At 40.8% G+C, this 15,019-nt stretch overlaps 1 protein-coding gene across 13 annotated transcripts in view; it reads right to left on the minus strand.

Moving 5' to 3' along the window:
• The window catches only part of NCAM1 (neural cell adhesion molecule 1), a 345,984-nt gene that overhangs the window by 149,243 nt on the left and 181,722 nt on the right, over positions 1-15,019 (minus strand). Inside the window, exon 1 of one of the 13 annotated variants that reach the window (XM_053670454.1) lies at positions 11,911-11,989. The exons of the other annotated variants lie outside the window; for them this stretch is intronic. Within the exon in view, the coding sequence (XP_053526429.1) occupies positions 11,911-11,926 (16 nt within the window). The 5' untranslated portion in view covers positions 11,927-11,989. Of the gene's footprint in view, positions 1-11,910; positions 11,990-15,019 lie in introns of those variants that run through there. 13 annotated transcript variants of the gene reach the window in all.

Below are 15,019 nucleotides of genomic sequence, written 5' to 3' on the forward strand. Positions count from 1 at the left end.
GGACTCAGTGACGCTGCAACAACACTACAACATCCAAGGTCATTTTCCTAACCCCTGTTATGCAGTCAGCACTTTGCATACGTGATTTCTTTTCACTCTCACCACTCTTTGACAAAGGCATGATTCCTATGTTATAGAGAAAACATAGCTTAACAATTCTAAGAAACTTGTTAAAGGCTATGCAGGGCATAATCTGCCAACCTGGAAAACACAAATATGAACCAATCTTTATAACTAAAACTCAACACAACATTGCTCTGGGTAATGAGTGGGGTTAGCTCTTTTTCTCCCAGGTTGCTAAATTGCTGTGAATTAAAGGCTTTTAAGTGTATTAGTGGTTCTACCTTTTTTAAATATGTAAATCTACATATTTAAATATGTAGTTAGATCTAGTTACAATAATTTTTTTTTACTCTACATGAACCCAGAGAAGGCTATTCTGATTAATAAAACATTTTGGCTAATAAAGTGTTAGTGGGAGAGTACTAATCTTTAAGAAGTAGAACAAAATCACATACATTTAATAAAAACACAGCACATCCACTGAAGAGACTATAATGCTGTAAGGTCAACATGACAAAAATGATTAATATAATTTCATAAGGGAAGCAGGACAGCAGTACTCAATAGAGCTTTCTAGCTGTTACCATTGTAGACTTGAAGAGCTGGAAGGTACTTCAGAGTTCCTTCATCCAAGCCTGCTAGTTGTTCAAGTCTCCAATTCCTCGTCTGTAAATAAAAGGCTTGGATGGTCATCCAGGAGTCCAGTGGCAGTCACTCAGGGACCAGGACACATGGTAGTCAGTTTTGCTATGCTAAGCTGACTTGTTACAGTCAGACTGTCTCTACTTATCATAATTTAGAAGAAAACAAACAAAAAAAGATGTGCTGTCACTTGCTTTCTAAATTTGTGGATTTTCAAGCAACATAGATACCCTCTTTTGACATTTTCTGTGGTAGCTATTTCCTGCACCTCCATTGTCTTCCCATGACCTCCACAGTGCGACTCACACACACGATGTCATGCTGCAAAGAAGACAGGGCAGGGGATGTGCACTTCCTCTGAACAGTTTCTGATTTTCTATCTTCTTTAATAAATTCTTATTAGGGTTGAAATGTGGAGAGGAGCTTCTACCAAGCTTTCAATTCCAGCCTTGCAATTTAACTTGCCATGCTTAACTAGGGTGGCGGGGGGTGGGGTGGTGATTACCATAATCAATTATTTACTTAGCTGGCACCATTTTCCTGTCACTTAAATCATATTTAATTTCAATCTATTATAATGCATTATCAGTGCTGAGCCAAAACCCTTGATGCACTAATTGCCTATGAGATGGTTTCACACATGTAGCATCAAAGTACTAAGTGTTCCATGTCCATTTACAGATGACAAACAGCTTCTGTTAAGATGTGGTTTGTGTGAACACTTTAGAGGTTTCTATATTTTACAACTTTAATATATCTGGCACCGTTTACTACTAAATGCAAAACCACTGGAACAATCTAGATCAATAGTCTATTTAATCTGAAAAGCCATCCTTCATGTAAAATGGGACTGAGATACTTTTTGAAAATCATCCAGACCTTTTATTCCTCCACTCTTCACAACAGAAAGTCTGAACTCTAAACTGTCTGAGATATAAAAACCAAATATGATGTATGAAACTTACTAAATCCTAGTTCGGGCAAAAAAAACATCGTGCACTTCAGTGGGGTCATTGCCCTGGGTATGAGGTGATACTAGAGAATTAATGTTAATTTTCTTATGTAAGAAAGTGGCACAGCCATTATGTCACAGAATGACCTCATTTTAGAGCTAATATCCTTATTGCTATGAGATACAGTAATGAAGTATTTGGGAGCTAAATGTCATAGTGTCTATAACTCTTTACATAAATAGTCCAGAAAAAAGAGATAAAGCAAATGTGGCAAAATACTCATTTGAATTTAAGTGGTATATAGGTAACCAATGTATTACTTATCAATTGTTTTGGTTCTTTTGAAAATTTACAATACAAATTAAAAATCACTAAAATATCACTTCAGACAAATTACTCAAGGTTACTTAATTGATATATGTCAAGAGTGCCCTAAAACATAGAGAACCAATATTTGGGGCAGGTGGTGGGCCAGTTACAGATGACAGAGAAAACAGCTGTTTCTTAGAATGATTCCCAATCAGCAAAGATAAACACAGTTAAAGGGGATGAAGCAAAGGCAGGTGAAGATACAATAAGAGGGGACCTAGCTACTTTACACAAGCTCATTTCCCAACCCTGGCAGCTTCCACCTGGGTTGTTCAAGGAGCATGGGTGTGCAAGTGTGGACATCCAGCTCTGAGCCATTGGGGCAAAAGAAAGAGGAGCACTGCAGATATGCAAATGTCCCACTTTTCAAAGGGAGGTGAAGTGTTATGTGCGTAAAGAATACAACAGTTTAAGCCCCTTGCTTTTGCTTCCTTTGAAGCCATCTGTTGTTCACTATAGAGACTTAGGTGGTAGACACACTCAAGTGCATGCTCTTAAATGACACAGACTAATGTCAAAAAGCCTGGTCATTTCATGATTAGTGGTGCCCCAAGGTACCTCTTCTGTGCCTCAGTTTCCTAATTTGTAAGCTAGGAATAAAATGCACATTAGAATCAAATGAAACATTTGTAAAGAGCCTACTGATGAGCCTGCACTGAGTAGAGTGCAAGTAATAGGTACCACAGGGGTATCTGGAATCTAAGCACTTGACTGTGTCTTATGATTGTGTTTTAGTCAACACAGAACAATTAGGGGCAGGTTGTTAATTCAATTAGGTTTATTCATATTTAGTTTAAAAACTATACCTCAAGAGAGTTGATGAATGAAACAATGTCAACCTAGAAAGAGGCTTTCAGTCTTGCAAGGATGATTTATCTTTTTTTCAACCCACTTTCATATAAGACTGGGATAAATACGTACAGAAGAACTATCAAAATCATGGATGACAAAAACTTTATAGAGATAACTGATATACCAGAGAGAAAATCACTTGAAGTAGGGTTAATGTACCCCAGGAATATACACCCTGGCCAGGTGGCTCAGTTGGTTGGAGCATTGTCCTGTACACCAAAAGGCTATAGGGCCAATCTCTAGTCAGGGCACATACTTAGGTTGTGAGTTGAATCCCTGGGGTGCATACAGGAGGCAGCTGATCAACGTTTCTCTCTCTAAAAAAAAAATCAATAAAAAACATACCCTTGGGTGAGGATAAAAAAATGTGGGAAGAGAATAGTAGAGCCCTTTCTGTTTATTTATAACTAAAAAACAAAAGTCGAGCTTCACTATTATTCTAAGTGACTGAGGTGATATTGCCACCTGGTCCATCACTGAGAGGATCACTTGCCATGTAAAGTATATAAGAAGTCTGAGTGCTTCTGCAGTAATGGGCAGTTGAAGGTTCTTCTCTTGCTTGTTTGTTCTTTCACTGTATTGCCACACGCAGGCCTTTGGCTGAGCTCTGTTAAGTGGATTTATGGATTACATTATCTAATATTGACTAAACCAATCCTACCAAAATGGACAGCTGGCTTTTAGAAAAGGGAATGTGGGTTGAAGATAATACTAACAAAGAAAGCACAAGAGAACAATAAGAAAACGGCAGCATGGACAGTTCTGCAGTTCCCAGTACGGGCACCACCCTGGCCATATGAGATGAAAACAACAATGATATAATGAGATCATATCAGAAATCAATAAAAAATCTGAAATCTTCAAAATGATCTGAAATATGAATTAGATTCACTATTTGAACTTTGCCTTAAGTTTATATTATGGCTTGAGACATTAGCTAATGATACAGGTACATAATTTATGAAATAATGAATACATGTTAAAAATGAATACTCAAAAATTATTTATAGGAGAAATAATTAAAATGTTTAGAGAAAATAAGCAGGATTCATAAATTTTAAAATAAGTGAGAACATGGACGAATTTTAGCCATAATGAAATAGAAATGAGATGAATACAAAAACAAAGTCCTACATTTTGGCTCTAAAAATCCAGTATACAAGTACAGGATGTGGGAGACTTAGCTCCAAAGCTATTATTGTTCAAGAGGCCAGCTACAGTTTGCAAATGACCATCAGCTGTATATCAGGGAACAGTGTGTCATGGCTAACAAAAGACCACACCAAACCTCGGGCAGCCTCCCTTTGGGGAACTCTTGTGTCTAGAAACAGAGAGTACAGCGCCTCACTATATTCTGTTGGCCCTCAAGTGGAAGACTGTTCAGTTTTACCAGAGACATATAAACCTCCACAGAAAGGCTTTAGGCATTTGTAGGAAGTTGGACTAGAAAACCTCTAAGGTGGTTTTAACTGAGTCAGTGAAGACACACAGGCGGGATCTGGATAACATGAGGGACAGACTTTAAATAGCTTAGTTTACCGTCCAAGGTAGTAAGTCCACCCAAATGGGACTCCATGACAGTAGGAACTGTTCTGTTGTCTCTGTCCTGTTCAATATGGTGTCTCAACAACTCAGACACTGCCTGGCATGTAATTCTTATCCAGTAAATGCCTGTTGTCATGGTAGGGAATGTCTCATTACTTCATATATGCATGAAGAGGCTGCATGGGTTTTGTTTCCCAGGAATTTCCAACTGAAAGGTGCTATAATTTTATATTTGCATACAACCTTTCCTTGACAAATTAAAATATCAGTAGCACAGATCCCTGAGCCTCTTTACAAGTTTTTAACTGAACAATCATCATTTCTGTGGGTAAGTCTCCATTCCAATTAACTTTGTTTTTTTCCCAAATAATTTGGGATTTTCTTTTTAATCTTTTTTCTCTTCTGACACCTTCTTTTTTTACTGAAAATGTACAGAAATTACTGAAATTAATTCTGCCAGGAATTTGTATACACTAATACCTTGTCTTATCTGTCTACCAAAGACTACAAATAAATATAAAAATGAGTATCACATAACAAACACCAAAATATTTCAGCTAAGGTTTAAGGAAGAAAAACTAATTAAGGCTCAGAGATCTGTGCTAGTGATATTTTAACTTGTTGAGAAAATTAAAGGCCATGAAAATATGTGTGCCTGAAGAGATGGTAATCCTGGTCGCACATCAAACTGGTGACAACATTGGGTCAATATTTGATGTTTTCTGTAACTTGACAGGACAATAAAGAATAATTCCTTAAATCATTTCAGCTTATGAGAGATTAGGTTCTTGAAAAGACCTTCAAATGAAAGCAGATGATGGAGGAAGTCACTACCCAGATTATGAAAATAAAAAACACAGATGAACTAACTAGTTCAGTGATAACACTCCGAAGTAGCAGCGAACATACTCTCTCATTTAGTAGCTAAACTTAAAATGATTTTGCTCATCTCTTTTAAAATCCATATCAAAGAAAGATCTAATTTCATGTCTGCCAGCAATAACCAGTCAATATTTTCTGTAGAACATTTTTAAGTGACACGAGTAATTGTGATTTGACTTTGAAGATAAAATCTGTCCAAGCAAGCCCCTAAGGAAAACGACAGTCTGGCTGTTCTTTCAAGAAAGCCTTGGAAAAACGTCAACCCTCACTATCATCCAAGAAAGATAGGCTAAGCATTGCTGGAACAATGCCCCAAGTGGAGAGACGCTCTCTGAGAGAGGCATCTTCCATTCGCCTGGATATCAGAGGAATCCTCATCCACCCCACGACAGCAGCTGGGTGGGAAGGATTCCTACACTGAAAGAGTCAAGATGACCTTTAAGGGTTATGCTCAAATCTGAAACTCTGCGATGTTACGAAATGCTGAAAATGTGGGTCTGCTGGATGATTAAATTCCACAGAGGCTTCCAGAATGTGTGGAAAATACATTGTCCCTTCAAGACTTGATCTAAAGGGCAAGAAAGCGGATCATTTTTTATTTCTATGTATCATCATCAATATTAAAATACAAAAAGAGAACATTCAAATATAAGAGTTTTATGACCAAGTAAGGAGGTACTGTGAAAGAGCCCAGATAATGCAGGATCCAAATTCAAGGTGAATGGAAGGCAGGTGTCTATTTTAATACAAAAAGAAGTATGAAATGTGGAATAAAATACCCAGTTCAGTGCCCTGTCAGTTCCTGCTAACAGCAAAGGGGCCATCAGTCCTGCTGTTTGCTATTCTGGGGTGTGGGGCTGTCAGGAGACACAGGCAGCCCTGTAGGCTCCCCAGGCCAGGGATGACAGAAACCTGCATGTCCTGCTTGATGACAGATGCCGGACTGAGATAACCAAAAGAACAGGGAACATGGAACAGCAGCTGGGCCAGACTCAGCTTCCCACCTGCTGTTGATTTATACATTCATCTCTCGAACCCATTCCCAGTCCATGTAAAAATCTGCCAGCATGTCGAGAAATTAATCAATTTGGTGAAAGGGAGGGAGCTATCCATGGTCGATTTTATATTCTTTCTGTAAACACATTTGTGTAGCACAAAGGCAGCTGAGCTGAGCAGCACTGGCTTTTTCTTCTCTCTGCTGAAATCACCCATACACCTGGGAGGCACACACAGCTCTCACTGCTGTTTTCTTAGGCGAGAATCCCCCCCCCCCCACACACACACACAGGATAAAGCTGCCTTTGGAAACCAATTAGATATGTCTGAGTTTTTGTTTGGCTTTTGAGGACACTGTGGCCATCTAATTTGCATTTGTGCCTTGTCTCTTCTTTGTTGCCTTTGTTTCTTTTCCTTTTGTCTAAATGGGGAGACAATGATTTTCAAACATGGCTGGTCAAACATGCTACTCAGAGTGTGTTTCTATATATGTATGTAAAATTCAAGTGCCTCATTTGCTGCAAAACAACCTTTATTCTGAAGAACATTTCAACTCAAGGAAATGCTCTTTAAAATGTCTAATTCCCTACTGTGATTTCCTTTAAAGTTCTAATTAGTTGTGCACAGTAATGAATTCTGTAAATTGCAGTTTCATTTAAAGCTTTTAAGGTACAGAAGGCTCTAATAATGAGTTTTGCCACAATCAGTCTTTGAAGGGAGTAATTTTGAAATGTAAGTTTCATATTTTTGGAGATGTCATACTTCTTAGAAACAATCATAATGTTGAGTCTCAAATTTGTTGCTTAATGCCATCAAAATGTCAGATTAGTGAGTAATTAATGGCATTTGTACATAATGTTATTTCCTTCTTTCTGCAAAGGCCAAAATCATAATGGAAAATTTAAGCCAAGAAACATCTTTCAACAAATATATTTTCAGAGCTTTCATTCTAAATAACTTACTACCAGTCTATAACTGTCTTCCTTAATGGTCAGCAAACAGCTGGGTTTCTAGATAACACAGTGAACATAAAATATTCATGTTATTTAAGCTGTTTCTACATTTTACTAATGTTCTTTGATTTCCTGGTCTTAAAGGGGAAAGAGAACATCACCACAGCTATCTCCCTGTCCCACCCCCTCAAAAACACCCTTTTTTCATAAAGAAAGAGGTTTATTCGAATCAACCACCTCCTTCTGTTATGCCTTGAAGACAACTAAGCTACTTTTTATCCAGTATCTGTTTCAATCTTTCCTTCTCTTCATGCACTTAATTGAATCTGGAAACTCCGAGTACATGCCCCACTTTCTCACCCTCCCTTGTTGGCAGGGAGGGTCCTCTGCCTGGTCAGCATCAGCTCAGCCTTCCTTCCCCCTGGCACCCTCTCTCCAGGTCTCTGCCTGCTGGAGTTACATCCCCAGTCTGACCACTTCCACAGAGTCTTTTGGCCACTCAGTTCCCTAGGCTCTGTTATCCTTTTTTGGTCTGTATTGGCCTCCCTTATTTATTCCAAGACTTGGGGTTAATGATTTATAAAGTGCTCTAGCTGGCAGCCCAGGTTCCCACACAGCCCTGATGCTTTTCTAAACCCAAGTCAGCTCATGACCATCTCCACCACCCATTGTACCTGGTCCAATGCCTGGGTCACAGATGACTGAGACAGCAGACAAATCCTTGTAAACAAATTCAAGCACAGCCAACTCGAGAGGTTTTGAGGCTGCTCATCAACCACTTCCTGCATATCTCATGGCCTCCCTAACCCAGACCCCACAGAAAACAGTCCAGTAGTCCAGCCTGTTTCCCTGCTACTTAAACTCCACTTCTCCTCAGCCGCCAGCCCAGGTCTCACTGGAGAGCCTCACTGCCTGTACCACAGAGAAGGCCAGGCTACCCGTGTGTGTGGTCACCCCACTCCACACCTCCCCTCCACTCTTCACTACAGAAAGAGTCCCTCTCAGCTCCTTTCCCCAGACTTCTAGTCACAGCTCAACCCACGCAGAATGCATTCTCGGCTGCGTTTATTCTCTCCCTCTCTGAGCAGCTTTTATGATAATGTATTACCTTTTAAAACAAAAACAAAACCCTTTATTTGACCCTACTATTATTCCTCTCACTCCTCAATCTCTTACCTCCCATTTCCTGCCAATACTGGACTCTGTGCTCCTCACTGTAGGCAGGCTGTGTGTTCATTCTCTTAACCCTCCTCAGTCTGGCCTCCTTCTAGTTTCACTATTCTGTTGAAAATAACACTGAAAGTTTACCAAGCACCTGCTCCTTGAAAATTTTATTAGCATTTCTCTTTCCTTCCCTCTTGATCAGGGGCTCTCAGTGCTGAATGTAAGGATTGTTTTTGAAGATTTAAAAAATATAATGTCCTGCCTGTGTCCCACCTATAGAAGTTCAGATTTAATTGCTTTGGAGTGGTTTAAAAAGCATCATGGTTGCCTTTCCTTTGCTTGCCCTGACTCCTCCTTCTAGTCATCTCTCCTGCTTCCTGTTCTTTGGCTGTGCCCTGTGCATTTTCTCCAAGAAATATCACCCCACCCCACACGCCTGTTCCTTTTCCCCTGTCATAGGTCATGTACAAATCCTAATACAAATAATGTCCAGACCTTATCTCTAGCTGAAACCTAGATCTCAGTTCCCAAGTAAGACTGCCATGCATTTCTACCTGCACATTTTTGCAGTGATTTGATGCCTAAAATAATATAATGTCTAAAATCATCTCCTTTCTCATCAGTCCCTTTTCCATCACTATGTATGACTGTTTAAATTTCAATTTCAACTGCATTAAAATAAAAATTCTGAATAAGCGAAGTATCCTCTATCAAATCCCACTTACTTCCAAATCAATGTATAGGTAAAATAAACCATAAGGGATATTAATTCATTTCTATTGATCTTATTGATTTTTTTACCAAAAAAGGTACTGTACAGACTGATATAACATGCAGGAAAACTTGCTCTCAAATCTTCTCATTACTGAGAAGGAATAGTTGGCCCTGGGATCCTATCAACCATGTTGACCATTAAATCGATGTGAGAGCAGTAAAGTCTTGCCAACACGGCCTAGCAGATTTGCTGCAAGGCCCTGGCCACGGTGCAACATGTTCCCCGACTCCCCCCACAGAGCACAGAGGAATACATATACACAGAATATTTAATAAGAAAAATAGTTCCCGAACTGTTCTCAAAGGCTCAAACCTGGATTAGGAGGCCTACAGGCAGGCTCTCTGCCTGCTCAAGGTATGTATCGGCAGCTGGTACATACAATCAGCGATTTATGAAGCCAGACTTTCTTCATCTTGCTCTGGAGGCTCACATGAGTTCAACATACCAAACTTCTCATATCCACTCTGCGTCCAATGCCCAAGTTTGTTTTCTGCCTCAAGAACCAAGTTGAGGATATACTCTCAAAACTGCTAATATTGCTATTTAAGCATTCACGCGTCTCCTCAAATAATGAAGTGGCTACAAGTCCTGAAAATCACATTACATAATATTGCTTGAAGCAATTTCTTGATATTTTCTTATAGGGAATATCTGTTTTTCAACAATCTGAAAATGGTTACTTTTTACTCAACTGGCCCATCCATAGGTGAGTCACCTCTACCTCTACATGCTGGTCCTGCAGGACACCTGGCACTGTGGTTAAGTCCCACAACATCATGAAAATCACTCTACCCACTGACCTCCTTAGCACCCACCCTTTCCACTGTTCTCATGCACTTGTGAGCAACTCAAGAGAAGTCTTAGAAAACACTCCCTTTTTGCCATCAGAAACTCAGGCCCTACAGAAAACAAGCTCAGGTAAAATCCTTATTGCCTGATTCAACAGAGGGCACTGGAAGAAAGAGACAGAAACCATCTGCCCCTTAAGATCCACGCAGAGCTCTTCTCTCTCTGCATGGATTACTGCAACAGGATGTGCTTCTTCCACACCACGAGGCAACAAGGTCTGATTTCACAGCTAATGCTCAGCTCCCATCATTTACATGAAATAATATACATTACCTGGAAAATACGTGCCAAACTGTATGTGACAAAGGACAATGATTGATTGATTGACAATCAATCAAACTGTATGTGAGGGTAATAGGAAGCATGTACTTCCCCAGCCTTCTGCCCAGAATGTGTAGGGAAGGGCAGTCAGTGAGAACAGGCAGTGATGGATTATGGGGCAGGGGATAAATACCTGTCAGTCTCTAAGCCTCAAGATGAATGTTCATCCTGAGGAGCCAGTAATGCTGGAGGCCTTTGCTATGTTGAATATTTAATAATTCAGGGCACAGTAAGAACTCACTCTGGGAATGAATATACACACTAGTAGAATTCATCCAATTGAACAATATGTTGGGATATGTGGACACCCATGTACACAGCAGTGCTATTTACTATAGCAAAGAGGTGAAAAAAAACCCATGTGTCCATTGACAGATGTATACATAAACAAAATATGATAAATACATACAGTGAATATTATTCAGCCTTAAAAAAGGAAGAAGTCCTATCAAATGCTACGATACAGATGAACCTTGAGGAATTTATGTTTAAGTGAAATCAGCAAATCACCAAAAGACAAATACTATAATGTCACCGATATGAGGTATCTAAAGTAGTCAAATTCATAGAAACAGAAATTTCATGGTGGTTACCAGTGGGTAGAGAAGGAGGAAAGGGAAGCTCTTGTTTAATGGGCACAGAAGTTTCATTTCTGTAAGATGATACAGTTCTGGAGATTAGCTGCACAACAAAGTGAACATACTGAACACAACTGAACTATCTAGTTAAAGTTATCTTTACTTAAAAATAAGTAAGATGGACCCTGGCCAGTTGGCTCAGTTAGTTAGAGCATCATCCCATTCACCAAAAAGCTCGCAGGTTCAATGTCCGGTCGGGACGTATATGGGAAATTTTCAATCCCTGGTTTGGGCATGTACAGGAGGCAACCAATCAATGTTTCTCTCTCACATCGATGTTTCTCTCTCTCTGAAGTCAATAAACATATACTAGGGCAGATTAAAAATGACCAAGATGGTAAATGGGTGAATGTCATGTTATGTGTTTTTTTTTTTACCACAATAAAGAAATGCAAGGAAAAAAATACATGGTGGGTATGTGTCTGGCAGTTACAAAACTTGAAGTTTTCCTATTTGGCAGGGAATCCAGATGGTCTCTCCCTTGTCATGCCACAAGTTTAATAAAACCCCAAACTGGACTCATTTTTGGTTGGATTAATCTTCCTTCACAGTGTAAAGATAGAGCAGTTTTAACACTCTTCTCACCTCCTTTTTACATAATATTTCAGTCTTTATAAAGCTACATGGTGAAATGTTTGTGAACTGATCCTATGTTTGGGAGCCACTGACAAAAACTCACAAAGACCCCCCTGCCTCAACAGACCCACACACTTGTGCCCTGTTCAACAGTGGGCCCAGGGATATAGTAAATAAATCAGCAAAACATTGATAGCAGAATTAAAGGCCACACAACCACTTTTTCTCTTTTTAAAGTGAAAAAAAATTCTCACTGATCAAAATTCAACTCTTTTTGCTTATCCTGTAACTTGGTGCTGCTTCAGCAAATTAACATCATTTGCAGTCCTTACCTTTTTGTTTTTTCATTGCAATGGGACACAACAGCAGAGCATCACCAGGTTGGAAGCACAGAAATAAAGAAAAAAGAGAAAACTGTTAGTTCATGTCCTTGGGAAAAAGGACAAAGTACACTGCTAAGAAACATGTGACGAGCACAGCAATAACACAACACAGAGATATCTGAAACATGCTTCAAAACAGCAACTTCTCCTTCCATCGTAATTAGAAATCCATTGCTTCTGGCACAAAGAACAAAGAGAAGGCTCTTGGGCATCAACTGAGGACTTCATCCCTGAGCTTCTCTTCTTGCTGTTGATCCTGTGACTAAAAACAGATGGGACATAATTGCTCCTTCAACCGTGCAGAGCAATGGGGCTATGCGGGCACTGATTTCTCTTCTTGCTACACCTTCTCCTGAGCTTGAGAAAAGAACTCTGCTCCCCAAACCTATATCCAACACTGGCACCAACACTCCTATATTCCACAACATTCCTGAGAAGTGATCTGTATGAGAGGCCTCAGGTGTAGGAAGTGGCCACTGTTCCCTGGTTCCAGTAGGCATAGGGCCACCCTCTGTGGGGTGGGTCGGGCCAACTGTCTCTCTCATCCCTGTAACATCTGTGCTACAACAAACACTGAACAGGGAGAGTGAACAGTGGGAGTAACTCCTCAGAAGTTCCTAAAACCACACACACACATGCATGCGCACACACTTCCTAACACGCCCGATCCCAGACTCATCTGCATTCTCCTTGAAGCTGTGTTGCTCAGCCCAGGAAGGGAGTTGTGCCGACTGCTGTATTGGGAAGAAACCACATAGTAGAAACTATAAAAGGAGAGAAAGTGAAGCTCCCTTGCCCTTGGGGTAAAATTAAGGAACACAAACTACCTAATGCTGAGACAACTGAACAGATGTAACTGGGGGAACCTGCCTTTTCTTCATCTTTTTCTTGTTAAAAAGGAAAATTCTCACAAATGTGGCTCAAAATTTAGGTCAGAGTCTCCTGGGACCACTGCCTTTCCTTACATATCCTACAGGCACAAATGATATTTATGCCTATTGTTAGCTGTATGAAGTGAGCCCTGCACAGAATATGCTCACAACCCAACTGGCTTTCACCACTGTAAAGGGCGAGGGGCAGCAATGGGCTCACCAACTACCAGACTGATAGATGTCCCATTGAGCTGAAGGCGTGTCCACACAGCAGGACTGCGGGGCTCATAGGAGGATGAAGAAGATGTGTGTCTACACACACACACACACACACACACACACACACACATCATTCATCTCTTTCTCATCCAAACAGTATCTAGCATAGAAAGACACACAGTTCTCTGTAAGGGCGAAGGAAGTTAACCTGGTCTGGACAGATTCGGAGTCCCTGGTGGTGGCAGATTTACCAACTGTCCTCACATCCCTTCCCTTTCCTCTTGGGCATTCAGCTAGACTGCATTTTCCTGGCTCCTGTGAAAGAAGCCAGGGCACATTGGCTGGGTCCTGGCCAGTGAACCATGGGTGAAAGTGACCTATGCCCCCTCATGAGTGGCCCACAACATTACCTATTCAACCTCCACCCTCCCTTCTCCTGTCTGTGGTGATGTCCGGGCGGAGCCCCGTCACCCTGGAGCCCTGAATGATGGTGGAGCACAGCCAGCCCGCCCAGCTACTGAAGTGTACGTCCACCAGAAATGAGCTTGCGCTGTACTGAGCCACCAGGGGCTGTGGTTTCCCTGTCACAGAGGTCCACATGACCTTAAATAATATACCAATGCCAGGTCCCCATGAGGGACTAGATACCAGATCTAGACTACTACTAGATGCTTCTCACAACAAATATCCCTCTTTTTTTTTTCTGAAGGTATTCTGAACATGTTCTTCCTCACAATCAATGAATCTCTGAGTGAAAGACAGCTTGCAGAAAACACTCTGAAGCCCAGCAAGCAGCACAGCACAGCTGACCTTTTCTCGTGACGGGGTAGGTGGCTTTGCATCCTCCTAAAAGCTAACAGCACCCCCAGCAGGGCTCCTGACAGACCCCGACAGGGCTTACTACTAGCAACGTCAGCTGGGCTACTTGTCTCCTCCACAGCCTACCTCAAAGAAGAAAAACGGACTTACATTAATTTAGAAAGCACACAAAAAAGAACTTCCTGCCAGCAATCACAGTATTTGAGATCGGACCATAAGTTCTGAAGCTCTTCAGAGCTAAATATGAAGAGAGAGATGACTGCTCCCAGCTGGTTTAGGTCAAGCCTTTACTGACCATCCCTCCCAGAGTTGCCACATTAAGCAAGCAAAATTCTAGAGGAAAGAAAAAAAGCTCTCTGACAGTTTTCTCATAGTCCACACTGGGCTTCAAGGGGACAACCACTATGAACTGGTCAGCAAAGGGGTGCAGTGGTATCACCATCCCACTGTAAGGAAAGTATGTGCACAACACACCTCCCTAACACACTCAGGACAGGCTGAGACAGCCACACCCAGGGTCACACTCAGTCTTGCTGATGGGCATGCATCAGTTCTCTAAATATATGGTGGAGCACCCCACAGCACCACAGTGGGGGCTGTAGGGTAAACCAGGACATAGAGTTTGCAACTCCTGTCTCCAAGGTGCTTACAAACTACCAACAGAAGAAGCAGGACAAAAGCATGAGAGGTCAAATAAAATAGCAAGACAATAGTTAAATTATGCCACGGAGATACTTACAGCCCAGCCATCAGGGAGAATTCAGCCTATGATTGGTATCCAATGTGTTTTTTAAACCCATTTAATTTACCGACAGCACTATTCCCTGGAACTCCCAATTCTAGTTCCCCTGTTTGATTTATTTCCTGATAAGATATATCACCTTGTAACATACTATTTATTAAACATTGACTTTAATGTGTTTACTATGCCTCATGAAGGCAGGAATTTTCTGTTTTGTTAGCTATTGTACCAAGTGCTTCACACAGTGCTGGGCATAGTAAATGCATAATATATATTTGTCAAATGAATGAAAATGACTCCAAGTTGCTAAATACAGAAATAAGCAACAAACAATCACCATGTTCTTAAAATCTTTCATTAGCTTCACAAAAAACCTGCCAGCTTCTCCACTCTCTGATGAGAATAA

This window comes from Artibeus jamaicensis, unplaced genomic scaffold (assembly GCF_021234435.1).
Source record: "Artibeus jamaicensis isolate MK-2021 breed Jamaican fruit bat unplaced genomic scaffold, CSHL_Jam_final contig_585, whole genome shotgun sequence".
NCBI lineage: Eukaryota > Metazoa > Chordata > Mammalia > Chiroptera > Phyllostomidae > Artibeus > Artibeus jamaicensis.